A 26,782-nucleotide genomic window follows, 5' to 3' on the forward strand; every position below is an offset into this window, starting at 1 on the left:
AGGCACCCCACTTTCTACTTTTTTTTTAAATATGGTTAGAACTTTTAGAATTACATATGTGCTTGTTTCTCAGCTTCTTTTGGTATTAACCATTTTCCACATGGCAATCAAAATGATTCCTTAAAATGTCAACTGATCATAAACAGTGGAGTCTCATTATTAGTGGTAGTTATACTCTATGAAGTCACTGTAAACACTGGATTAGCGAGTAGTGAACTACCACTCCTAGGAGAAATACGGGTAGGGTTCCTGCCAGATCCGGTCACATTTGCATTAACCAATCAGTACATAACCATGTTTTATGAATGTTTCTATCTAAAGACATCTTATTTACTCTATGCTGCTGATTCAGTAACACTGAACTAACAGCCAACACCACTATAACATAACCGTAACAGTTTTTCTAACACAGGTATTTTCTCCTGAAGGCACATAACAGCCTTTCTGTGCTTAGGAACACTGGACAGTGCTTTGGGGCTATGCTCAGACACCATTTTAAACAGGAAAATCAACAAAAAGCGCAAGAAGGCAAAAGACGTGATACTAAACATACACAAAGACACGACTTCACGGTATGAGAGCTAAAATAGGGCAGAATGTTGCCTTAACTGACCTCAGCTTGGCCCCTCCACACCAGGCATCTAAAGCTTCTCCCATTCTGCGCACATTATCAGAACTCACAGCACCTCCTCTCAATAAGCATTTGTTGACTAAATAATGGAAGGAAGGTGCACCTTGCTTGGACGGATGCCCTGGTGCCCGGAAGGTGGGAGGGAGCGCTAATTGGGTCCTTCTCTTAGCTTCCGGCTCCTCTTTCGCCGGACACATCTATCCCGGCCCTCCCACGTGTCCAGCCTTCGCCGAAGCGCCTCTGCTCACCCTGACTTCACCAGGGATCGTCACGTGTTGCCAGAAGCCCCGCCCCCGCACTGACCTCATGGCTCCGCCTCTCACCGTGACGCCCTGCTCCAAAGCCTACCCGCCTCCTTCTGACAGACGCGCGACGGCGAGCTGCGGAGGTGGCCGTTCCAGCTGCTGCGGCCGCAGCGGGTGCCGCGGGGTCGGTGAGTCGCCTCGGCCACTGGAGACAGCTTCCCAGGGAGCTTCCCCCAGGAGCAGGGCTGGGCGCTTGCGGCCCCCGGGGGGAGGGGGGATGACCTCGGACCGCGGAGCCCCCAGCCCCCGCCTGCGGCGCCTGCGCGGTGCATGTCGGGCACTGTGGTCTCCCCGGCCCGCGGAGCGCGCCTCAGGCGCACAGACGGACTACATCTCCCAGAGACCTTTGGGCGGGCGGGGGGCGGCGTGCGCGCAAAGCCCCGCGGGGCTGAGGGTCTCGTCCTCCCAGCGCCTGGACCCCGGCCTGTTTTGGCGTTCGCTCGGCCTCGGGCGCCCGGCCTCCCGAGGTAAAGGGTCCCCGGGGGCGGCGCAGCGGGAGCTGATGCGATCCAGAGCGGCCTTCGGGGTTTTGACGTCGCACCGTCGCTGGGTTGGCCGGCTCCCCGCGGGGCTGTGGTTCCAGCTTCGCCAGGCCCGGGCGGGCGCCGGGGCCCGGTGCCCTGGGGGCTGCCGGCCCGCTCTTCGGGGTCCTGCTCGCTCATCACCTCTCGCACATCCCCAGTAGGGAAGGTCGGGGAAATACCGTCTCCGGCTTTCCGCGGCGGTTGTGTCCTCGAGGAAAGGGGGTCGGGGGCAGGGTCCTTGTGACGGAAGCCCCTGCTGAGCTCCTCGGTGACCTTGGCAGGCCCGAGGGGCCCGCGCGCCTCTCCCTCCCCCGCCCGTCCCCGCTCGCCGACGTCTGTAGGTCTCCGCGTCCGCGCCCGGCCGGAGGCAGTGACCTGGCCTGGCTTTGAGCCCGGCTTCGTGCCGTCGAGGACCTCGGTGTAGTTGAACTCTCACAGCTTTTTCTAGCCCGGCTTTGGGCACTTGTTCGTGGGTGTGCGTTTCTGTTTTCCTCTAAATGTTCCCAGGAGGCTTCTCAACAGGTGTCAGGTAAGGAGCTAGCGACTCTGAGTTTCTCCTGTGTGGGTTTGAGATCCTTTGCCTCAGAATCACCAGGGCAGGGCCTTTGTTAAAAGGGTTGGTTCCTGGGGGCAGCCCCCCCTCCCCCGGGTTCTGATTCAGCAGTTATGGGATGTGCCCAGGACTGTTTAATAAGCTCCCCAGCTAATTCTCAGTCACATTTGGGGTTGAGAAGCTTTATCAAAGTGAAGGACGGAGGTCCTGGGGCAGAGCATTTATACCAGGTTTGTATGTAACCTGGTCCCTCCTGCAAGGCGGGCAGTGCCAGGATAAGTGTGACCTCTCTCCTTGGCACTTGGTTTCTTATCTCCGGGCTGACTTAGGAGTGGGGTGGGAGGAGGTGTGCCAGCTCTGCCTTGCCCTCAATTCCCACATTTAATTATGAAGATTTTGAAAGATACCTAAACGTTGAGAGAACTTTACGCTGAATGCCCATAGGCCACCACCTAAAATTTAGAATATTTTATTGGATTTTATCACAAATCTAAGCAACAGGCCACCTTGTTTGTTTATGTATGTCAAAGTCAGTGTGGACATCAGTCTGTGTCCCTCCCAAATAGTTAAACACGTATATAATAGAGTCGTAGAATCTTGCATGTTGTTTTTTAACTAACAGAAGCCCTGGGTGTTGAAGGTTTATTTCTCTGTCTCCCACCCCTGTGGAGCTGAAGGAGTTTCGAGGTTTTTCCATAGGATGGGCCTGTGGAACCAGGAAAGAACTTTACACGTGCTCTTACAAAGACTTGGAAAACAGCGGCCCATGGCTCCAAAATCACTAAGAGCAGAAACATGGAGTGTGGGACGTAGAGTAATATGTCAGGGACCAAAACTGTTTTGAGGGGCCACAAATGAAATGTATCCTAATAGATTGCTCCGGCATATCATGCCAGCCGTAGTGATAGGTTGTCAGCCTGAATACTCTGTCTCTGCTCTTCACAGAGTAAGCTTGCTTGGTTTGAGCCTGCCTGTTTGGTGTATTTTCTAAAACTCCAAGGGAACAGCGCTGCATAGCCCAGTTGACAAGCTTTGAGTCCCCTGGGCTGAGTACTTTGTTCTGTAGCCACAAACACCAACCCTTAATCCTTTCTGGTTGTCTGAGAGGGAGAGAATTGACCAGTCCTGTGGAAATTTGTCTCCAGTTTCAGAAACACCATTCAAAGGGCATGCACATCTTTTTATCCATGTAGGACACAGGGGACTGTGGCGGTTAGAGTCACGGCACCTTATATTGATGTCTGTGTCCTTACATGAATGGAAGCGGTCACGCTGGTGGGAAGGCAGCATGCAGGGGGAGCTCAGCAGCTAATGTTGGCCCTCAGTGGGGAGGAGAGAGGAGAGCCAGGCTCACAGGGGTGGCGTGAGGTTTATTATGCCTCCACAAAGGGACTTGGAAATGGAGTGTACAGAGGGGGAGCGTGCCAGTTTCTAGAACCCCACAGACGGCTTCCGGCTTCTCATCCTTGCAGTCGGGACTCTCCCAGGCACGTCTCCCCAGGAGATGGGAATACTGCATTGCAATTTAGTGCTGCAGAGGAGAGGGGTGCTGGGCCTGGGCCTGTGGCAAAGCGTCTCCCCGGAGAGGGCAGCCCACCCAGGGAGAGGCAGGTCTGGTTGCTCTTGAGCCTGCAGACCAAGCACCTTTCCTGCTCTGTGAGTCATCAGGTTCTGGTGACAATGGTGGGGTTCTGGGGCCAGTACTGTCTAGACTCGGCAGACCGTGCTGGGGGCACTTCTGTCGCTTCCAAGCTGTGTGACCGGGCATTTGCCCTCCCAGAACCTCATTTGCTACATCTGTGTTAGGTGAAAAGCAACACCCAGGTGAGATAGTCCTGTGTCTGTTCTCACTAAAAGATTAGTGTCCCCTCATGTCAGACGAACTAAAACCAGCACAGAATCATGCAGTGCAGGGTAAGGAAGTCCAGTGACCTGATTGCTTCCATAAAAGTGGTTGTGATGTTTTTTGGGAATGTTGGATCAATTTTCCAGAAAGCGTTTGTCATCGTCATTTTGGTGCTCCTTATCCATGGGTACTATGAGCCCCTTCGTGTCCCCTTTGTGGTCTGGCCACTGGGAGTCCCAGCACCATTGATTCTTACCACGAGTTCTCATGAAAGTCCAGTAAAAACTGGGGATGTGCTGGATACATGATGTGTCCAATAAGTGTTGATTCAGTCTGAATTCACATCTTTTCAATGTCTTTGTTTTCCCTTGAAGGAGAAATAGAGGCCAGGGAAGGCAGAGGAGGTAGAGAGGGCTGAAGATGTGTCCGGGGTGGGGTTTGGGGAGAATTCGAACCCTCTGTTCCTCCGGGAGGAAGTGAAACTTGTCACAGTCCTAATCAGTATTAAGGACAAAGGTCTTAGAGGCTGGGGAGGCAGCAGCGAATGCAGCTGTGTTTGCCCGGAGTTCTCTCTGTACCTGCTTTGGGCCCACCTGGCAGCGTCCTCACCTGTGTTGCGTCTCACAGCTGAGGGATGATTTGGAAGATGGCCAGATAGTGGCACAGCAGGGCTGAAGGGGGTGATGCTGAGGGGAACATGGGCTGTCCTGGCCTCATAGTGAAAAGTGCTCCAGGGCATTGCCTGTGACTCTAGAAAAGGGGTCTTTTGGATTTTTGACCATAAACAAAGGCGCTTTCATCAGGAAATCAGGGACTCTATCTCTGCTACGGCTGTGTTCTGGCCCCGTGGCTGTGGGTGGTGGGCATTTGGGCCAGGAATAGCACAGGAAACCTGATTAGGCTGACCTCAACCCTCACGGACTCGCTTATTTTGTATACCCATGCCAGGGGCTGGGCAAGGCCTGTGGGGACCCAAGTGGGAGAGCCCCCCCCAGTTGCTCTGGTTGGGAGGTGAGTAAAGTGTGAAGGGAGTCACAGGGAAGGCAAGGGGTCCGGGGAGGTGTGTGGAGGTTGAGGGAGGGTTCTGGGTAAGGTCCTTCCGTAGGGGTGGGGTTTGCTTTGTTTGGAGAAGAGCGCATTGCAATCTGGGTGGCTGCAGTAGAGTGCAGTGGAGAGACAGGGAACATGGGGCCAGGTCTAGACTCTTCCCCCTTAGACCTTGACCAGTAGGTGACAAAGTGGATCTCAGACCTTTCTGAACCATGACATTGGCAGGGCTTGCCAGAGCAGGGCCAGAAAAGAGTCTGGAACACCTCTCAGACATCCGTCTTGGGGATGGGGTACTGCTAATGACATAGGGCCTATGGGATGGGGAAGAGCCCCTGCCCAGAGTACCAGCCAGGCTGCATTACTTATCCACCGAGTCAGCCAGTATTTGACGTGCTTCCCAGAGCTGTGGAGATACTGGCCCCAGACCCTGTCCATGCTATCCGGGAGCTGCTGGTTCTGCTGGGGAAGCTGAGCCCTTGACCCTAGTGTTCTGTTTCCCCTCTGCTCATGGTGACTCTGGTGTCCCAGGCCTGGAATCCCCACCCTCCTTCCTGCAGGGCCCACATGGCCTGAAGCCTCTCCAGTGCCCTGACCCACAGAAGCCCCTTCTCACCTGGAGCATCTGCTGTCCTGGGTTCTCATCTGGGTTTTGCTCAGTATCTTTTGCAAATTCTTCCTGAGTGTGAGCTGGCTTGGTCGCAGGATGTGCAGCTCCTTGAGGGCGGGGACCACAAGATGAGTGACCTCCATGGAGGGGCCCATGAAATGTTGGCTGAATTAAGGAGTGAAGAATCTAAGTCCCTTGAAAGAAAGAAAAGACAGACTTAAGATAGTGACAGCTGTGCTGGTAATGCTGGCCCTTGCCGGTCCTGGGAGAGTTCCGCACTGCTCCAGGCTGGAAGGCCCCCTCGGGCCCCTTCTCACCTCTTGGACTCTTGGGGCACTCTCTGCTGTCTGAGGCTCAGGCCTCAGTTTCTGTCCTGTGTAGACAAGCTGTGGTTATGTGTATTTCTGTGTGCATTTACCTGCTTTGCCTGTCCCATTTCTCTGTGGCCCCACTCAAACTGGCCAAAAAGAAGGCATGCCTCCTACAGGTGGGGGCTGAGTGCTGAGGGTTCCCAACCTCTAGCAGCCCCCTGTTGATGTCAGGACTTTGGGGACCCACATTAGTACACCAGGCATCGTGCAGGAAGTAGAGAGCCGTGGGACAAACGGACAACCTGATTTTCCAAGCCCTCCATCTCACTTGGAATAAAAGTGGATTTCCTCTAGCTGCCTGAGGACCTGGCCTGCCTCCCCCTGAGGGCCGGTCTCTCTGCCCTCAGCTCCTCCCACTCTCCGGGCACCCACGCTCCCCAGCCCCCAGCGTGGTGTGGGCACACTGCAGGTCTCTGCGCTTAACCCTCTTTGCTTGGACCTTCTTTGCACAGCTGTGCACGTGGCCTGTCCCATCTTTGGCCTGAGGGCTGCCCACTCTGAGAAACCCTCCCTGTTTAAAATTGCATCCCTGTAGCACTTCCTTCCCTGTTCTGTGTGCCTCCATGGCATGCATCACTGTCTGACAACTGTAATCTTTACCTGTTTCTGTGTTCTATCTCCCCCCAAATGTAAGGTCTGTTAAGACATGTCTTTCCCCATCTTCAGGGCGTAGGTAGTGCCTGGCTTATAGGTGTGCTGGGTGTTTATGTATTGAAGAAAGTTGCATAGTGTGTCTGCATTTCAGCTGTCCTGTCTTTGTAAGGGCTGGTAAAGTCCTGAGGTGTAGGGACCATGGTCTGCGTGTGCCCTGGTGCTCCGTGAAGTACAGGTAATAATACATTGTTGAATACAGGGTGGAATTCCCAACTGAACATTCAGTGGCTGGGTTCTAAAGTCAGCTGGTGGAGCAGACACCTCATGGTCCACCTGCCCTAGAGAGGCCTTGAGTTGTCTGTGAGCTCAGAGGCTTGTAGGAACTGGGCTCCTGACGAGGCCGCGCGTGCTCCCACGTTCTGGTCCTCCCCAGCTCGGCCTTCACTGAGGGAAAAGCAGGGGGACTGGTCAGCTCACTTGAGTTGTTTCTCTTTCAGTTCTGGGTGAGTGAAATCCCTGTAAACTCATGGTGGCATTCCTGTGTGCGCAGCCCTCTGTGGGAGTGTGGGATCCACTGGAGCATACTTTTGAGTACGTGTGAGAAAAGAGACCGGGCTGAGACCGGTGCGTCGAATGCACATCGGGCACGAGGCCGGACCCCTCTCCGAGAAGCTGGGCCCGCTCGCAGTCCGAGAGCAGCCGGGGGGGGTGGGCGCTGCCTGTCCTTGCCCGTCACTGGCTGCGGCACTGCCCCCTGCCTCTGGTGGGTGTTTAGGCGATGTTTGAAGAGTAACGAATGTCAGCTGAGACTCTGGACTTTGTGATCTGTGATGATATTTCTCGCCTGAAAGGTGGTCTCTAGATGTGTGACTCATAGAGAAGTATGCACATGGCCATAAATAAGGCAACTCCAGATATAGTGTGAGCTCCCATTTTCCCAAGAAGAAGATCGAAAATAGTTCTTCTGTCCCAAGTGGCATGAGTAAACTCTTTGGGCCAGATGTCCATTGACAGTGATAGGAATTTCGTTAACCTTCCATATACTATTACTTGTAAGGTAATTCAAAATACGGGTTAGGTGTATTCCTCACTCACGTGCGGAGCACTTTTGTTCCCACTCTTCCCTTTCACCTTTGTGGACATCATGTCGTCGTGGACACCAGCCCCGCCTGACTGGCACGCTTCAACTGGAGAGCGTATCCCTGGACTGTTCTGGTTTCTCAGCTTTTTCCATTGATCCTGCAACATAGCTTCTTACTGTGTGCTCCTCAGATGCTTGTCTCTGACAACATCCAACCTTTGCAGTGGTCTCCAGGAAGAATTACTCATCTGTGACATGTCGACTGGTTTTGGCTTTTTTCACTTGGTGCCATCCAGACGACCTCTAGCAGCATGTCACGCTGGCACTGGTGAGGTTGTTGCAACTCCTGTTCTGCACCCAGCTGTGCTTTGTTTAAGATAATTGGGAGAATGCCCTGGAACAGGAAGGATGTAAATGATGTACGAATACTTCCTCACTGCTCTGGGCAGGGAGACCTGGATAAGGTCTGGTTAAGCTCCCCTGCTGGGCCAGCAACGACACTGTAGTCATTTGTGTCTGAAGTAAGATTCTTCCAGCTGGGTGGCTGTGGCTGTCGTGGCCATGTGGCTTGGTTGCACGTAGGGCCTCGTGCTTTTACACGGATCAGAATGGTATGTCTTGATCTGAGATAACTGATTAAAATGGAGTCCATGCAAAGACTGCTTTGTGTCAGCTCAGTGCAGGCAGAGGTAAGGATTCTTTCTTTTCAGGGCTTCGTGGTTGTCTAAGTGATGGTTCTGTAGATTCTTCCTGCTTCTAAAATTAGCTGGCCCTTTAGTTCACAAGCCCTGCCTGTCGGACAGGTGCAGATGACTTGTTTATTCATTGGGGGCTGCGGCTCTGTTTTCTACCCTCGTTCCATCCTCCTCCTCCTCTGGTCTGCGTTTCCTCCTCCTCCTCTGTCAGGCTCCGGAGGCCCATCCTGCCGGGGGGCACCTTTGAAGGCAGAGGAGATGCTGGACCACAGGTCAGAGGCCTGGCCTGCACTACCAGCGCCTGCCCCAGCTGCTGGCCTCAGGCGAGCCCAGTAACCTTGTCCATCTCGGTTTTACATGCGTCCATTGGGCTCTTCTTCCTGCCCTCCTCTGCCACGTGACCTGCTGGCTCCCCAGGCAGGGTCTCTGAGGTTAGAACACCCTTGGATAGCCTTTATGTTCCAGCTTATGGGTCCGCACCCTCAGTTTTACTGGAGGACGCAAGGTGCCCTGGTCCAGAGAACCGGCTCCTGCTAGCAGACTCTTATGGGACCAGCGTGAAGACCGTCACACCGCTTCTGAGAGGAGAGCTGGGAAATCAACAGTCCTCGGGTGTGCTTCTTGGACTATTGCTTTTCCTGTAGGCAAAATTCGATTACAATTGGAGGTATCTTTCAGGATTGAGGAGGAATATGCCTACATTTAGGAGCCTTTTTGGGAAGGAACCAGTCAAAGGAGCCGCTCATCCTAGAAAAATTAGAAACTACAGGTAAAACTTTCAGTATGTGTGTTTGTATATAAACAAGTGATCCAAAATCTTATTACCTAGAGAAAACAATTCTTCACATTTGGTGTGTAATTTGTATGTAAATATATATCTTTAAAGTAGAATCACAGGGTGCCTGGGTGGCTCAGTTGGTTAGGCATCCGACTTCGGCTCAGGTCATGATCTCACAGTTCTTGGTTCGAGCTCTGCTCTGTGCTGACAACTCAGAGTCTGGAGCCCGCATTGGATTCTGTGTCTCCCTCTCTCTCTGCTCCTCCCCCCCTCATACTCTGTCTCCCTCTCTCTTTCTATCAAAAATAAACATTAAAAACTTAAAAAAAAAAAAAAAGACAACCTTTCTACCTCTGAAATGGGTCTGTATCATGTTCTGGGGCGAAAAATATTATGCTGTATGGATAAACCACGTGGGTAACCAGTCCCTTTGGTGGAACACAAGATGTTGATACATACAAACACTTTGCATGTGACTCTTTGCTCACGTGTTCACTTATCTCTAGGACAAGTGCCTTGAAATGGAATTAGTCAAATAGAATGAAGAGGTAGCAAAATTGTCCTCCAGACAAGCCCTACTAACCTGCTCTGCTGTGGCCCACGTGCTCCTGACACTCGGGGACTCAGAGTGGTTTGCCGAGGCTTTGACAAGAATACAGCATGATGTAAATTGTACAGTTATTACCGTTGTCATCGTCACAGCTCCTGGAGATCTTACTGCTTTTTAGTTTAGACCCATTCTTTGAGTCCTGTCTGTCTGCCTTTTGATTTTGCTTCTAAGAGCAACCAGTGTATTTTCTCTCTTTTAATTGTGGACTTCTCATGCTCTGCTTGCGGCTCCGTAAATACAAGTGACGTGAGCAAGAATTTGCGTTGAGCACCGTGTGACAGGCTCTGAGCTGTGTGCTCCTCCCAGCCTCATTTATGCCTCTGCACACATCTGTGGGGGCAGGGGCTGCTGCTGCCATGTTACACATGAGAAAGCTGGGGGACCAGACGGCTGGTGTGGGGTCTGGCGCCCGGGCACCGGGTGAGGATTCTGTCCTTTCAGCTCGACCTGGGACTTCAGGGCGCAGGCCTCCCTGTGAAAGGGCACCGGTGATGGCTCATGGGGCCATTGGCTTGGGCTGATGTACTAGCTGTTTGGCGCGGTGATCGTGATCAGGGAGGAGCGTGCAGGCTGGGTGGGATGAGAGAGGCAGATGGGAAAACCAGATCTGCTTTCTGGTCCTTTCCGTGTCTTTAGCTTGTTTTGAATATTTAGAATTCCCCTGGCATCAGATAAGCCCCTGTTCACGTGTAAAAATACGTCGTTCGCAGCCACCAGCGATGCTATCTGAGGGAAGGATTGTCTCTCATCCCGCCTCCATCGGTAAGAACAATGGAAATGGGCCACAGGCAGGATTTCCCAGGCCCTCTGGGGCTAGAACTTGGCAGCTCCAGGGCCTGCTTGGTGAACCTGTGCGGAGGCTAGAGAAAGCCAAGTCCATGGGAAGTCCACAATGGGAGCTTTTCAGCTATGGACCACTTGTCGACATACCTTCAGCCTAACTAGCACTGTACCTTCTTTTAAAGCATTTTTAATGTTTATTTTTTGAGAGAGAGAGAGAGAGAGAGCAAGTGCACGCATGAGCCAGGGAGGGGCAGAGAGAGAGGGAGACACAGAGTCTGAAGCGGGCTCCAGGCTCTGAGCTGTCAGCACAGAGCCCGACACGGGGCTTGAACCCACGAACCGTGACATCATGACCTGACCCTAAGTCAGATAGTTAACTGACAGAGCCACCCAGGTGCCCCTAGCACTGTACACTTTTTTTTTAAATGTTTTTAACATTTATTTATTTTTGAGAGACAGAGAGAGACAGAGCATGAGCAGGGGAGGGGCAGAGAGGGAGAGAGGGAGAGAGACACAGAATCCACAGCAGGCTCCAGGCTCTGAGCTGTCAGCACAGAGCCAGACGTGGGGTTTGAACCCATCAACTGTGAGATCATGACCTGAGCCAAAGTCGGATGCTCAACCGACTGAGCCACCCAGGCACCCCAGCACTGTATACTTTTAATGACACTTGTATTCCTTCCTTGAGAATAATCAACTTGAAATTTACCAGTAATTTCCGACTGTAGTATGAGAATTGCTGGAAAACTAGCACTTCTGTTTCTCTTTGATTACTGGAATTAGGTCTGGCTGCATTTACGAGGAAACCCAAAGAAACCAACTTAAAGCAAGTTTGTTTCTTTCTCACACGGAAGAGACGGGAAGTGGTAATCTCAGTGCCTGCGTGGTGTCTCTGGTCTTCCACGGCCTGGGCACCGTCACGTGTCTTTGGTGTGGCTTCCATGCCCAGAGTCACCTCGTGGTCAAGCATGGCTCTGGGAGCTGCTGCATCCATATTCCAGGCAGCGGACAGGAGGGCAGGAGGACGAAAGGTGGCTCCCCTCTAGCACCTTCCTGCCAGTCCTTACATCACTACTCTATGACTCACTGGCCAGAGTGTAGTCGTGTGGTCACAGGTGACTGGACAAAAGGTTTGGGAGTATCTTAGCTAAGACGTTGTTGCCCTGAATAAAAATGGAGTGTGGTGGTCCACGTAAGGAAACTGAGGCTCAGAGAGATTCAGTAACTTGTCCAAGGTCCTACAGTCTGTCATAGTGGGCAGGATGCCATTGAACCCTGTGCTCTCAAAACTTTATTGCTGGTTGAGAAAGAAAGTTGACATCTTTGTTCCTGAAAATTGAGTGGTTGGGGATGCGGGGCACCATTTAGGATCACAGGCCAGGAAAGAAGAGGCCAGGGCGCTGCTGTGGAGGTGCTGTGGGCTTCCCGGCCCTTGACCCTGCCTGTTGGTGCAGCTCCCCCATGGGGGTCCACCGTCTGTGTGCTCCGGCAGAGCAGCCCCCTGTGGCCGTGCAGCTTGAACAGGGGCTCCGGGCTGGGATCTGGCCACCCACAGTGGTGTGGCCTCTGTCCTTCACCTGTCACTCCCCATTCAGCCACTGCTCCCATCCCTTCCTTGGCCTGCTGGTCTCATTAACTCCACCTCCTCCTGGCTTGCTCAGAGAGCCATTCCCTGACCCCCAGAATGTGTCCAGTTTTTCTGTGCTTTCAAAGTCCCCTAGACTACACTGCACACTTTGTAATTAGGTTTAGCGTTTGGTGTGGTTATTTAATGCCTGTCTTCCCCCGGCTGATTGTGAGCTTCTGGAAGGCAGGGACTGTGCTGTCACTTCCTGCATGCTACACAACTACCGTTGTGAACCAACAGTTGGTTACTCCCAGAAGAAGCACCGTCCCACCCTGCAAGGACCTCTGTGAAGTGGCGATCACACAGACTGTTAAGCCCAGCCCGGGGGGCTTGGGATAACAGAACAGTGCATGGTGTTGCCCCAGAAGTCTGTGACTGTCCCTGGCAAGTAAGTCTCCCAGTCATTGACACCTCCCGTTGGCCTTGTCCTTCCGTGGCTTTTCCACATCCATGTCTCAGTTCTCACACAGCCTCCAGGGAGGGCAGGTAAGGTTGGGATGATGCACTTACATGTGGGCCGGGCCTCCTGTGAGGGGGTTCAGCAGGGGGCAACGCAGGCTCTCCTTCCCCCTTTTCTGGGTGGCTCTTGGACACCGAGAGGGTGTTTGGCTTGTGTACCCCGGGCCTCTAACCTTCCTGGGCAGCGGGTGCCCATCTGTCCAGCACGTGGGAGGCTGTGGGCAACGTGGAAAGCTGAGTTTCCCCAACAAATCCCAAAGTCCTGCTCCAAGCCAGGTACCTGGAACATGCATCCTGGGGACAGAGGAGCCCCTCTGGGGCCAGCTGGCTTCCTAGTGCCACTGCTGCCAGGAAGGTGGTTCCTCCAGAGGGGGGCAGTGCGCAGGCCAGCCCGCCTTCAGAAAGGTCCCGCAGCTGCTGCCGCCCGGCCACCTTGCCCCAGGCTTTCGGGCAGATGCCCAGAGTGTCCGGGCTGAGCACCCTTTCCAGGGGCGTCACTGCCTGTGAAGGTGGGCCCTTTGGGAGCAGCCGTCTGGTACCTCGTACATAGCATCTCTTCAGGAGTCCCACAGAGCAAGTGGCCTCAACTTGGCTCTGTCACCAAGGAACTCTGCGGGGCTGAGCTACTCAGAGGGGGTTTGATTCTGAGACACCCCAGGATCCTGTAGGGAGCACACACCGGGACCCCCGCAGTTGTAGGGGCAGGAGCTGTGTGGCAGAGATTCCGAGTCACCCCAGGATCCTGTGGGGAGCACGCACCGGGACACCCACAGTTGTAGGGGCAGGAGCTGCGTGGCAGAGGCCATGGTGCCTGTTTCCTTTTCTTTCCTGTTGCAGGTTGTTCAGAGTGAACGATGATAATAGCAGGTGCCATTATTCGGTGTTCTGTGCTAGGTCCCGAGCTACTGCACACACCGTTGACCTTAAACCTTGCTCCAACCCCCCGAGGTAGGCATGCTTTCCTCTATTTACAAACTCTGGAATCTGAGACACGGTGAGGTCACACAGCTGGAAAGTGGTCAGCTGGTGTGAGCTGGTCAGATGCTTCCTGGAAAGCCCACGTCCCTGGGCGGGGCGGGCTCACCGGCTGGGCCACTCCGGCTCTCCCAGCCCTCCCTGGCCGTGGAGCCCCTTCCAGTCTGCGGGCTCCCCTAGCCCAGCAGTACTCAAGCGGTGATGTGTGCGGTCTCCTGGAGGCTTCCGGGAGTCTGACGGTCACAAATCCAGCGACGCTAAGACATTGCCCTTCTCAGCATGCTGGCTTTGCTTTTGTGGTGCAAAAGCAGCGAGGGCACCAAACTGCTGTTGGGATTCTGTTCACCACACCCATGACTCCTACGAGAGAAAGCAGTAAAAATGATTAATTTTATTAAATAATCCTGACCCTCGAGTACACATCTTTTTAACATTCTACATGATGAAACGTGACAGATCAATGCACACACCAAGCATGATGGATGCCCCAGGAAGAAGCACATGTATAGTCATTTGACTTGTGAGCTGAACTAGCTTTTTCGTGGTACTCCACGTTTCCTTAAAAGAACGACTGATATACAAACCATGGTTACCTAGGCTTGGAGATTTAGTGGGCATTTTCTTCAAAATGAACAGTGAGCCCGCTACTTCAAGGAAAACACTTGCCCTCTGTTTTTAGAATTGTCGCCAGTGATAAATTTGTTCTTCTGTTTGTGGCCAATGATAAAATGAACTTTCAAGGGGAAGTTAGAATTATGAGAAACTTGTATCTGCCACTGTGAGCTTGACAGTTTCCCATTAGTTACAGACTCTTCTGATGAGATTGGAGGTGTTACGGTGTGATTTGAGTGTGGGGAATGCTACGTAACGTAAGGTGTGTCCCCACTGTTAGTTCTACGTAGTTGGGGCTCCGTGTTTTCCAGATGAGCCACGCGTGCCGTTAGAAGCCATGCATGTGTAAAAGAGCCATTCGAAATGCAGAGTAGAAGAATGAATTGTTACCAGGCATGGGAAAAATTCACTAAGGATTCAGATTCCATATTGTAGCTAACCTTTGAGAAGGTACCACTTGTCAGGTTTGGCTGTGGTATGGAAGAATGTCCACAATTACGGATCTGAAAGGACTATTCAAATGCCCCTCCCATTTCCAGATACTTATCTGTGGGAAGCTGGATGTTCTTTAGTACTTCGACCAAAACAACATAGCACAGCCGACTGGAGGGAGAGGCAGACAAGAGAACCCAGCAGACTTCTCGTAGGCCAGAAATTAAAAAGGATTCCAAACATGTAAAACAATGCCGGTTGTCTCATTACAGTTGTTTAGGAAGGTAGTTGTTTGAGAAGGTAGTTATTTTAACTATTTATGTTGACATGTAATGCATTTATTGTTTTTTAATGAATTAATAAATTTAAAAGTCCTCATTTTTCATTTCTAGTATGGCAAGTATTGGTAGACCACAAAAACAAAGCCTTTTTGGAGTCCTCAATAATTGAGTGTGAGGGAGTCCGGAGACTCACAACACTAGAGAACTGCTCTTGCAGGCCCCTGGGGAGACTGAGGTCACAAATTCCTCCTTCTGGGCACTGTCCTCCGCCTGTGCCCCTCCTCCGTCCTCCAAGAGAGCCCTCTCATGCAGAGATGGGTCTTTGCACCAGGCATTCTGTCCCTGCCCTGGGTCTGGGGTCCTGTGGGAGCAGGGCTGGGTAGCTCTTGGCGGTGTGCGGGGGACGGTTCAGGTCTGCAGGAGTGTGTCCTGTGGGCCTGGGCCCGGGTCCACCCAGCTCCTGTGGGAAGCCCGCCTTGGATCAGCAGCAGCTTCTGCAGCAAAGGGTGAACAGTTGGGAGCACAGTGGAGCTCAGAGGCATTTCCCAGGGCCCCGAGGTCTTATGCTTGTAACTCCTCCCTGTGATGTGAGGGGACAGAGGAAAGCAGCTGAAATCGGTGCACCAGGAGGTGAATGCCTCCTCTGTGTCACCAGGGACCAAAGCTGCCCATTGCTGCTCTGTCCTAAAAGTGTATTCTTTTCAAGATTTTAGTCAAGCAAATAATACAGATACCTCTTTGTTTAATAGATGTGTGTGTGCTTGCGCATGTGTGTAATGAAAGAAGTCTCACCTTTCTTGACCGTGACTGCCAGACTTCAACCCCAGAGATGATCATCTTGGTCTGGGTGTTTCTTCTCTGTCTCTTTGATTTATAACGGTGCACACACAGAGACAGATAGCTACACCTGGGTGGGTTTTGCTTTTGAGGGATGTAATTGTAATTCACATGCCATCCAATCCACCCTTTTAAAGTAAACAGTCTGGGGTGCCTGGATGACTCAGTTGGTTGAATGTCCAGCTCTTGATTTTGGCTCAGGTCATGATCCCAGGATCGTGGGATCGCGCCTCAAGTCAGGCTCCATGCTGAGCGTGGGGTCTGCCTAAGATGCTCTCTCTCCCTCTGCCACTCTCCCCCGATTGCAGGCTCTCTCTAAAATAAAGATAAAGTGCCCAGTTCAGTGGCTTTAGTATGTTGAAAGAACTCTGCCACCTTCACCACTGTCTGATTCCAGAGCCTTATTGTTCCCCCCAGCAGACGTGTGTTTTGACCCTAAAGGGCTCTGCTCCCCTGCACAGTGAGTCTGCCAGGCACGTGTCATTATCACTGTTCATGCAGCCTGGTCAGGAGGCAGGGGTTCTAGTCCCAGGAAGACCGAAGCTCACAGAGGGCCTGTGACTCGCTCAAGGCCACCGGCTTCAAGGCCAGGGCTGACTCCAGACCTCCACACTCTCCATGTATGCCCTGTTTTCCCGTTAACCGGTGACTGACATGAGGCAGATCCTTGCCATGCTGTGAATGGGAGAAGGGGGTGGGGTCTTGGGTTCTTGCCTTCCTGCCCCCACATTGGAACCATGTCCTGTCCTTGGAGCTATCCCGTTCCTCATCTGCTTAAAGTATTGTGTTGGATGCAGACAGGGCCTGGGATTGGTGGGGTAGGAGTAGGGGTGGTGAGGCAGTAAGACAGTTTTGCTTGGTTTCATGGCCCCACAGCCTAAAGCCCCTAGCAGGCACCTCAGGACATCATTTCTTTCCTCACACCTGGGGAAGCCTCACTTGGCCCCTCCAGCTCATCAGAGGAGAAGCAAGAACCTGTCCATGGGCGTTAGGCCTGATTATTCTCTGTGGTACGGCTTAGGGTGGAACCCACCTTGGGGTGCAGGGCAGAAGTTTGTATTCTGCAGTGGGCTTGCGCTGAGTGCCAAGTGGGGCCAGGCTCCAGTGGCTGCTGGTCCAGCAGGTGGCACTCAGGACTCCACGGGGCTGAGGGAAGCTGTGGGCAGCTTTGCAGAAGGGGCCTGGCTCTGTGCCCGGGAGATCCATGCCGTCCCCCCAGAAGCCTTAGCACCTGCTGCCCTTGGGAAAGTGAGATCACGGCAGAGACAGGCCAGCCGTAGGTCCACAGACAGACAGACATGGAGGTGGCTTTCATCTCAGTTTAGGGTGACTTGAGTAATTCCATTCTACGTGGACGCACAGTGGGTCCTAGCCTATGTTGATTGTGGGTGTGGGGGCCAGGCTGGGCCTCAGGTGGCCCCATCCTGTCTCTCAGTGGGCCAAGAAGCATGTGCAGGCCTGCCCATGCATCTCTTGCCAGCGACCACTCGGGACCTCTCTCCTGGGCATACTGCCCCCGTCCTTTGGGGCTCTCCTGAATCTGTCCTCAGCTCCCCAGGGCCTTACTGTCCTGTGGCAGGCCATGGCCCTTTCCATTCTAAGGGTTTTCTTGCCGATCTCAAGGAAATGAGTGTGCAAAGAATCACAGTGGACAGCATGGGGGGTGCTGCAGGCACAGGGTGTATCTTACAGTCCACAGAACCTTCTCAGGAGTCTTGAGCCTTCTAATTCATGAGCCACCTGGCCCAAGCTGCCTCCCTCCCCCAGCAAAGGTCAGGACTGTTACTTCCAGGGCAGCCTCAATCCTGAAAATGCAGTCAAGGGGACACTGATGTCCTCTGTCATTTTGACTCGAGGCTCCTGTGACCAGGTGCCAACCAGTAACCTAACCTCCACCCTGCACACATTTCCAGATCCTGCTTAGTTTCAGCCTCTGGAAAGCAGCTCTGTTTCCCAAGGGTCATTGGCTTGTAAAGTAGGAGCTGTTGAGGCTGGGGCATCACTTTCATCCAGGACTAAGTGGGAAATCCCTCAGTGTCCCTAGACCTTCACTGGAAAACAAGGAAACAGGAACTGAAGGGTAAAGAGAAGCCATTGAAAACACCTGACACTGTGATTGTAAGGATGTGTGACCCTAGGTGTGACAGGAGCGTGCTTACTTTCTCAAGGTGGGGGTGGTAGGAGGGCTTCCCCGTGGGACTGAGGGGGACAGGTTAGCACCCATAGCAAACACCCCAGGAGTGTCCAGAGACTGCCTCACCAGGTCCTCACTCAGGAACATCTCTTGGACTTCTGAGGTTGTGCAAGGTGTGGGGGGTCTGTGTTCCTGGAGTACACTGCCCTTGAAGCCTGCATGGGGCGTGCCCCTGACTGGGGTGCCTGCACTGTGACTCTGTGACATGACCACTTCGTTTAAGAGTTGTCCTTTTTGGGGGGCACCTGGGTGGCTCAGTTGGTTAAGCGTCTGACTCTTGGTTTCAGCTCAGGTCATGATCTCACGGTTTGTGAGATTGAGCTCCGCATCTGGCTGCATGCTGACAACACAGAGCCTGCTTGGGATTCTCTCTCTTCCTCTCTGCCTCTCCCCTGCTCGCTCACTCTATCTCTCAGATAAACAAACTTAACAAAAAGAATCATCCTTCTTGTGTGATGTGCTTTGGCTCATGGAGGGCACCTCTGCTCCCGTATGGAGTCCTGGTGTCCTGGGTGCCCCATCTCTCTGCCCTCACACCCGTGCGCTGCTGGGGACCGGACTGGGAGACTGAGAGGCCAGTCTTGGGTTTCCGGGACTGCATGTTGACTTCACTGAGCTCCCAGGACTCCTGGCCCCCAGACCCCCCCTCTTCTGTTGGGAACTGCAAACCGATGGGGACGGGGTCTGGTGGCCTTCCCTAGCCTCTGGTGATACATGCTCCGACCAGGGTGTGATCTCAGATTACACGTTTGCATTTGTAGCTTAATTTGAGCAGTGTGCATTTTTATTGGAAAACTTGTGCTTTTGGACATGTGGGTTGGGTTTTTTTTTTTTTTTTTTTTAAGATCATAGCAGTCTTACAGTTTTTATTACACCTCACATGATGCAGTTTTGTGGCATGCACATTGGTTTTATATTGGGAGGCGCTGGGGGGTGGAGATTGAATTCCAGAAAAGTTGATGATCCGTTTTTCAGAAACCTTTTTCCATACCGAAGGGGCCTACCCCAGTCTCTGCCACAGGACACAGTTACAGAAGGCAGCTGGAAGATGGTTCGGTTTGGATGTAGAGGGGAGGGGAGGGAGTAGCGGTAAGGCAGTGAGACAGGGGAGCAACAGAGCCCTGCTGTGCAAGGGAGGCATGGAGGCAGGTGGTGGTACGGTCTGTGGCCTGAGTGGCAGTATCCCTGTGCACACTGCAGGTGTCCATGTGGCTGGCAGCTGTGCCTGCTCTAGGAACAGCGGTCAACTCAGTCGGGTGGGTACCAGGGGAGGGCCTTGCCCTGTGTGGTGGGCTCGTGCCATCATTATGATAGTGGAATTCCAGAAGCAGAATCTCGTGCTCTCAGAAACCATGGAATTAGATCTAGTGATGATGGTGAAAAGGCAGGCCACTCTTGTGTCTTCAGAGGTGGCACAAGTGCGCATGTGGCCCCGGGACACGGGGGTGCCTGGAAGACCCAGGCTGGTTCCTCTCTCCCAGCACCCGAGAAGCTCTTCTTCCTGGCCGGGTCCCTGGTGAGCTGGGACCTGGAGATAGACAGTGGTGCCACCTCAGGGGCATCCCAGATGGTTGTAGGATAGGAGTTTAAGGCAGGTATTGGCCCATATCAGAGAGACTTAGTGTAATACAGAGTGTTCCGCCGACGCAAGTCAAGTCTCTTAAGGAAAGCTGCCTTTTCCTGCCGTCGGGAGGGCGCCTGGTGGGCTGGTAAGGATCCCCAGGCCCAGCACACACATTCCAGTCCTGCCTAAGCAGACCTCGTGTGATGCCCTTTAGAGACTCTGTGGCCTCCCTTTCTTGACCGTGCACTATTGAAATTCTCCTGCAGGCAGGGTTGGTTGGTGGGAGAGTCGTGCCAGGGTCCTAGACTTGACTCTACCTCTTATATGCCATGTGACCTCAGATAAGTCTCCTCCTCTTCTTATATGCCACATGACCTTGGATAAGTCCCCATCTTTTCTTGGTTTCCATGTCTTTAAAGGATTATTAGAAGTAGCAACTCAAAAGAACAGGTCATAATATATAAACTCTTGGGAGATGTTCTGCTTCATAGTGGTCAAAGAAGTAAGTAACCAAGTTGTCATTTTAACATTACACATTAGCAATTAACAGTAGTATCCAAAGTTTGTACTGTAAGTTGCCATCATCCTTCCCAAAAAGCACAAAGTGGCCATACCCTTGGACCTAATAATTTCACTTCTGGCAGGTTTGACCAAAGGAAATAACCCAAGAAAATGAAAGAGTGTTAGCCAAAGGTTTTCTGTCTCACTCTTTTTTTTTTTTTTTTTTTTTTTTTTTTTTTTCTGAAGGTAATAAGAAGCCTTCTAAATGCCTTAATAAGGGTTGGTAAACCGTGATGGGCCCATTTTAGGGAATATTAAAATTGATGGTCGTGGTGTCTTGTAAGATGGAGAAAATACACGTGATACATATTAAAACCGTCACACCAGCAACTATATAAAAATATGGGTGACTGCATAAGACAGGCAGGGATATACAGAGAGACTGGCTGCGTGAGATCAGGCAATTTTTTTTTAATGTTTTGTTGACATAATCAAATATCATATGATTTCCCCATTTAATGTGTGCGGTTCACTCTTGTATTTTTAAAATTTTCTTTATTTTGAGAGAGCACAAGCTTGAGCTGGGGAGGGGTAGAGAGAGGGAGAGAGAAATAACCCTAAGCAGGCTCTGCATTGTCAGTGTGGAGCCTGATAGGGGCTCGAACTCTAGAACTGTGAGATCATGATCTGAGCTGAAATCCAGAGTCACAGGCTTAACCGACTGAGCTACCCAGGCGCCCCAATTCACTGGTTTTTAATATATTTTGCAACCATCATTACTACCAGTGTTGGCAAGGAAACCAAAAGGAAACTCCGTATTCATCACTCTCTGCCCACCCCCACCCTCCTAAGCCCTGACACCCATGAATATGATTCTTGTGTCTGGATTGGCCGGTTCTGGATGTAAGGAATCACACCGTATGTACCTTTTGTGTCTGGTCTCTTTCACTGAGCGGCCTGTTTTCCAGGTTCATCCAGGTTGTAGCATTCCACTGTGGGCACACATCAGCACATGTACAGTTGGGCTATCGACCTATCAGTGGTTGGATGCTGTCAGTTGCGTACGTTTTTTGGCTACTATGAAGAATGCTGCTGTGAACATTTGTGTACAAGTTTCTGTGTGTTTTCCCCGTTCTCCTGTATACACACCTGGGAAGGGAATCACCTGGGTCGTGTGGTAATTAACTGTATTAACCTTTTGAAGAACCACCAGGCAGTGTAAAGGTGCTGTGCTTTTGTGTGCCCCACCCCCAGCAGTGTGGGGGTTCCAGTTTCTCTACATAATACTTGTTACTTTCTCGTTGTGGTAACAAGAAATGGTACCTCATTGTGGTTTTGACTTGCATTTCCTTTTGGCTAGGTGTTCAGCTTCTCATGTATTCATTGAACATTTGTTTTTATCTTTGGAGAAATGTGTATTCAGATCCTTTGCCATTTTTTAATGGGTTTTTTTTGTTAATGAGTTAGAGTTCTTTATATAGATATTGTAAATACAAGTTCTCTAGCAGGTAGAGGATGTGTAAAAATCTGTGCCGTGTGCAGTCTCTCCACTTTCTTGGTGGTGCCCTTGAAACCCAAGCTTTTAATTTTACTGATACCCATTTTATTTCTTTTGCTGCTTGGACTTGGTCTCTCAGGCCCTGCCACTGATGTGTGAAATTTAACGAGGCTCCAGGCTCCCTCTGCCCCCCGTAGGGTCGTCTGGGGCCCTTCATCCCCATGTGGCTCTGAACTTCACTCGTGGGCCTCTAGGACAGAGATGGTTTCACTGCATGTCTCTCTGTCCTGTTTAGAGTTAGTTCCTATTATTTTATTTCACTTAAAAAAACATGAAGCCCTACTTCAAAATGCTAATTTCTAGCCTTCTATGCTGGGCACAGTGAAAAGGAAGGGTCTTGCTGAAGGAGACAGGATGCCAACCCAGGGCAGGAAGGCCCCAGGTTTCCCGTTTCTCCCTAGGGCCTAGCAGCAGGTGCTCAGGGAGCCTTGGGAGGGAAAGAAGTGAGGGAAATGTTTCACTCTGCATCTTCTTTCCTACCCATCCTCAACAAGCACAAGGGCCTCTGTGCCGCATGCACAGCGGCTGTGAGAGCTGGGGAGTAGGGAGACGCCTGTTCTCATTTCTTCCTGCAGTGGCTGCGGGTCTGTGGGGGCCAGTCTGAGCCTGCTGGGGAGGGACTTGGGACCAGAAGCGGAGAGGAAGGGGACCTGAGTGGGTGGGCAAGTGGGAGGGTGCTGTGCTGGGAGGGGCGGAACCAGCCCCGAATGGGGGAGGGAGTGTGGCTGAGGCCTGCCTCTTCTCCCCCCCCCCCACCCCCCAACAGCTCCCCAGAGGCCTGCGTGTCTGCGTGGCAGTGGAAGGAGCCTCTCCTGCTTCCCCTTCTGACTGCCTGGGATTCGAGGTAACAAGTCTCCCAGATCCTCTCCCACAGGCAAGCCACGCAGTGCTCCGGCACGGAGGCAGCTTGCTGCCGTGAGGGAGGGAGGGAGGGTCTGCCTTACCATGTTCTGCCCTCACAGGGCACCCTTGCCCTCTGGCTCGGATACAGGGGCATGGGTGATGGTGCAGGATGGTGGCTTTGGGCCTGGCATATCCTTGGCAATGGTGGGGCATCTCCAGGGCCTAGAGGGAGCCCACTGACTCCAAACCCCTTTCCTGAAGGAATTAGCCCTAGTCCATAAGCCCTGTCCCCACCCAGAGCACGGAGATTTACGTGGAGGAGTAAAATAGACTCGAACTGCAAGGGCAGGGCACACCTGTGGGAGCACTCACGGGAGGCTGTGTGCTTGGGCTCCGAGGACGGTCACAGGCCGATGCCAGACCAGCATGCAGAGGCTGGGAGCTTGGTTCACGTCTGGGTTTTTGTTCCAGGCCCAGGAGAAACAGCAGAGATGTCCAACGAGCCACCCCCTCCTTATCCTGGAGGCCCCACGGCCCCCCTTCTGGAGGAGAAGAGTGGAGCCCCACCTACCCCAGGTAGGGCTCAGTGCCCCTGATGGTCCCAGCTCCTAGAAGCTGGTGCCTGACTCTGCAGCCACTGCCCTCTGAGCTCCCTCTTCCTGCCCTTCTCTGTCCAGGCCGCACCTCCCCAGCTGTGATGCAGCCCCCACCAGGCATGTCGATGCCCCCCGCAGACATCGGTCCCCCACCCTATGAGCCACCAGGTCACGCGATGCCTCAGCCCGGCTTCATCCCCCCGCACATGAATGCAGACGGCACGTACATGCCTCCAGGTAAGTAGGATAGGGGAGCACGGGGTCTGCCCTGCCCAGCACCCAGTGTGTTATCTGGGCTGCCACCCACCCGGTGGGGTAGGCAGGTGGGCCGCCCGCCCTCCCCCCCCCGCAGGGGGGGGGGGGGGGGGGGCTGCCTCTCAGTGTGGACGATTGAGGGGTGGGGCACAAGTGAACTAGAGCAAGGCGCTGCTGTGCAGGTATTGTGGGCAAACCATGTGAGCCCTGGGCCCTGCTGGGGGTAGGGTTAGCTCCTGGGAAGGCTCCTCAGGCCTGTGAGAGGTACTGACTCATGGGTGCTGCAGGGGCCTCTCCCTGCCAGGGCGTGGAGTCTGGTGGAGGTCTGGGCTCCTGCTCACCCAGCAGTTCTCCAGAAGGACTCCTCAGGCTGGAGAAAGTCCCAGGGCTCTTGCACAGGCGGCCCCAGGTATTTCAGTGCAGGATCTGACGCTGGTGGGAAGGAGAGCCCTGTGTGCGTGAGAGGGGCTTGGGCTGGTGTGCGGCGAGGCTTTCCCTCCTGTGGGACACAGCGCCCCGTCCCCTTTGTGCCAGAGGCAGGGAGCACACACATGAGGTGGAGACCAAGGAGAGATGAGGTCTTCTCCCAGCTCTGCCACGTCTGGCTGGACCAAGTAGCTGCTCTGTCCTGGTGCTCACAGGGTCAGGACCAGAAAGGGCTGGGAGACTGTCATGGTCACCTTGGCCCAGGACCTGGTCCCTGAGGCCTCATTTTGTGTCCTGGGGTCCTTGGGGCCTTGTGCTTACCTCTCACGTGGGGCAGGTGGCAAGCCAGCCACGTCTTTGTTCTGTTTTCTGTGCCATTTCAGGTTTCTACCCTCCTCCAGGCCCCCACCCACCCATGGGCTACTATCCACCAGGGCCCTATCCGCCAGGGCCCTATCCTGGCCCTGGGGGCCACACTGCCACAGTCCTAGTTCCTTCAGGGGCCGCCACCACGGTGACGGTGCTGCAGGGAGAGATCTTTGAAGGTGCGCCTGTACAGACGGTATGTCCCCACTGCCAGCAGGCCATCACCACCAAGATCTCCTATGAGATTGGCCTGATGAACTTTGTGCTGGGCTTCTTCTGCTGCTTCATGGGGTAGGTGGTGTGGGCGCCTAGAGGGTAGGGGCTGGAGTAAGCTTGGGTGCCTTGGGTGCCCTCAATGCCTTCTCCTCTGACCTCCCTGTCTTCCCGGTCTCTGATTCAGGTGTGATCTGGGCTGCTGCTTGATCCCTTGCCTCATCAACGATTTCAAGGACGTGACGCACACGTGCCCCAGCTGCAAAGCCTACATCTACACGTACAAGCGCCTGTGCTAACGGAGCCGGGACTGGACTCCCTGCTGTCAGTCTGGCCCCCTGTGCTTCTGCTCCCCTTGCTCAGTGGCTCGCTTCCCTGCTCCCATTTGGGGATGGAAGCCGTTCCACCGGTCCCCTGGAAGTCCTGTCCTTTTTGGCTTGCCCTTCCCTGAGCATCTGACTCTTCGGCAAAAATTCTGTTGGATTTAAGGCCAAGGGTCAGCGAGTGGCAGGGGGATGGCACTGAGCCGCATGTTGCTGGTTTGCTTGGTGTTTGTGATGAGGAAGATAAACTGGGAAGGGTCTCCTCGCACAGTCTCCCTGCTGGGGTCTCTCTCATTCCTCTTCTGTACAAAGTATAGATTTGGTCCTGACTCTCCCTGGGACCAAAAGCAGCCAGAGCAGAACTGGGGCCTGCACTGGGGCTGTATCTCTTGCCACGGTTATTTCTGATCTGCTGGGCTGAGAGTGGGGGAGTGGACCCAAGCAGGACAGGGACATAAGGCCTGGCTCTGTTTTGGGGTGCCAGAGGTGGGCATGAGTATTAGAAGGAATGACTCTGGCCCTCAGAACTCCGAAACTCAACGCCTTTTCCAAGTGCCCAGGAGTCACCTGGGGTAAGGTAGAGAGGTTAGCACACCTGCAAGTAACAGGGTAAGCTTGCCAAGAAGGGACTTGCCTCTGGCCCCTGCCCAGCTCCCTTTCTGGCCACCCCTCCACAAACCCATCTTTGCTAGTGCCAGAAGGAACGCCCAGGAGCCTAGCTCATCTGCCTATACCACATCCTTGCTGTGTGTGAGCAAGACCTTTGCCCAGGGGCTGGCGTAGCCTGGCCAGGACTGGAGGGGACAGGGACCGCTTCGCAAACACGCTCAGATTTGCAGTGCGTTCGTGGATCCTCTTCCCAGTAAACGCTGGGCCCCTTCTCCTGGCTGACTTGCTGTCACTGTGCTTGTTTCAGCAGCAGGTACTGCAGCAGGAGCAGCTGTGGCACTGGACTAGGACAGGCTGGGGATGAGGAAGGAGCAGCCACACGTGGCGGAAGTGCCCTGGTGGACACCTGCCCTGGGCCTGAGCCCACACTGTATTTCCTGGTTTGTCTGTGAACTTGATCACGTGGACCGCTGTACCCGCCGCCCCTCTCCTCGTCTCGCACTGCCACTGCATGGCCTTCCTGTCACTGTGAATCATGGCTGCTCTCAGTTTGTAGTTTCTCATTAAATTGGCCCTTTCACTCCCCTGCCCTGGGCCTCTGCTCTCTTGCCTGGCTTCCTTCTTCAAGGGAAAGAGGGTGGGGCTAGAAGTGGTCAAAGGGCAGGGGCTTGAGTCCTCAGGGTCTTAGTGCTTATGACCCACTGACTGCCCAGAGAAGACAATAAGCCACTTGGGAATCCAGTGTGGAGGTGGACGAGCCCTGGGATGCTAGCTGTGACCTGGCTAGGATAGGAGTCCACTTCACTGCACTGTAGGGTCACCTTACTGTCTCTGATCCTGGTCTCACCCGTCTCCACACCATGGCATCTGCCCACACGGTCTGCAGGCTGGAGCCCCCTGGCTTGAGCTCAGGGTCATCCCACCCTGCAGGCAAATACCCTTGCTCCCTTAAGCAAGACAGCAAGCCACTGGGGCTGAGGCTTCTGGTCTGAAGGCTAATGGGAGGTAGGCAATCGGCCCCCAGGTTGAGCCAGCTCCTTCCCTACCCCTCATCTTAACTGTGAAGTGGGTTGGCTTGGTCACGAGTTGAAGACAAGTTTTCCCCACCATTTAATCCTTTTTTGAATAAAAGTTTTGCAGATCCTCAAAATATAAAACAGGAAACAGATTCCTATCAATAAAAGTATTTAAATTCACATTTGTATTTTAGACCATGAATTGTTACATAATGTTCTTGATCCTTATTTATAAACAAACTATCTCAAAATGTAGGAAACCTTCAAAGCACTTCTGAGAGAAAATCACAAGACCAGATGATAGATTTGGCTCTGGGCAGAGGGCTGTGAGGTGACCAGGAGTGTTGAGAGCACAAGGCCAAGACTGGCTGCGAAGGATAATGTTGGCGCCAGAAAAGAGGGAGGCAGCTATCAGAGTCCACTTTATTGAGTGCTGTAGCATTTACACAGGTCAAAGGAGGGGATGCGCCATGGCTAAACAGACCCCCTCTCGGGTTTCTGCTTGAGCAGGAAGAGGACTGGCTACTCAGGATGGAGCTCCCAGGGCCTCTGAGACAGGATGCAAGGGGGGGGGCCCCCCCCCCCACTCCAAGGAGAGGCCTCCTCCCTCCCACAGAGCTACAGCAACCTGGGCTTGCTGGATGCTCTGTTCCCACTAGGGGAAAAA

The 26,782-nt window shown here is 53.2% G+C and overlaps 2 protein-coding genes across 6 annotated transcripts in view; one reads left to right on the forward strand and one right to left on the reverse strand.

Annotated features, from left to right (window-relative positions):
* The window catches only part of CUNH16orf96 (chromosome unknown C16orf96 homolog), a 52,707-nt gene extending 51,640 nt beyond the window's left edge, over positions 1 to 1,067 (reverse strand). The window contains exon 1 of one of the 2 annotated variants that reach the window (XM_040459127.1): positions 980 to 1,067. The gene's annotated coding sequence lies outside the window, so the exon portion shown is untranslated. Of the gene's footprint in view, positions 1 to 954 lie in introns of both variants that reach the window. The other variant, XM_040459125.1, reaches the window with a different exon arrangement.
* On the forward strand, positions 960 to 26,295 carry CDIP1 (cell death inducing p53 target 1). Of its 4 annotated transcripts, none has more exons than XM_040459150.1 (6): positions 960 to 1,064; positions 22,235 to 22,312; positions 22,783 to 22,887; positions 22,989 to 23,144; positions 23,972 to 24,245; positions 24,355 to 26,295. In XM_040459150.1, the coding sequence occupies exons 3-6, from the start codon at positions 22,803 to 22,805 to the stop codon at positions 24,464 to 24,466; spliced, it is 627 nt and encodes a 208-aa protein (XP_040315084.1). In that variant the 5' UTR covers positions 960 to 1,064; positions 22,235 to 22,312; positions 22,783 to 22,802; the 3' UTR covers positions 24,467 to 26,295. The 4 variants fall into 4 exon arrangements, with proteins under 4 accessions (XP_040315084.1, XP_040315085.1, XP_040315087.1 ...); XM_040459151.1 differs by lacking the exon at positions 960 to 1,064 and adding an exon at positions 1,295 to 1,403; XM_040459153.1 differs by lacking the exon at positions 960 to 1,064 and adding an exon at positions 1,766 to 1,989.
* The last annotated feature ends 487 nt before the right edge of the window (positions 26,296 to 26,782 follow it).

The sequence above is a fragment of the Herpailurus yagouaroundi genome, unplaced genomic scaffold, assembly GCF_014898765.1.
Source record: "Herpailurus yagouaroundi ecotype Mexico unplaced genomic scaffold, PumYag 222, whole genome shotgun sequence".
NCBI lineage: Eukaryota > Metazoa > Chordata > Mammalia > Carnivora > Felidae > Herpailurus > Herpailurus yagouaroundi.

Excerpts from the sequence above, each read along its gene's own strand:
- CDIP1 (XM_040459150.1), top strand. The coding sequence starts at position 22,803 with ATGTCCAACGAGCCACCCCCTCCTTATCCTGGAGGCCCCACGGCCCCC. Across the intron at positions 22,888-22,988 it reads TGGAGCCCCACCTACCCCAG|GCCGCACCTCCCCAGCTGTG; the intron begins GTAGGGCTCAGT and ends TTCTCTGTCCAG. Across the intron at positions 24,246-24,354 it reads TTCTTCTGCTGCTTCATGGG|GTGTGATCTGGGCTGCTGCT; the intron begins GTAGGTGGTGTG and ends TCTCTGATTCAG.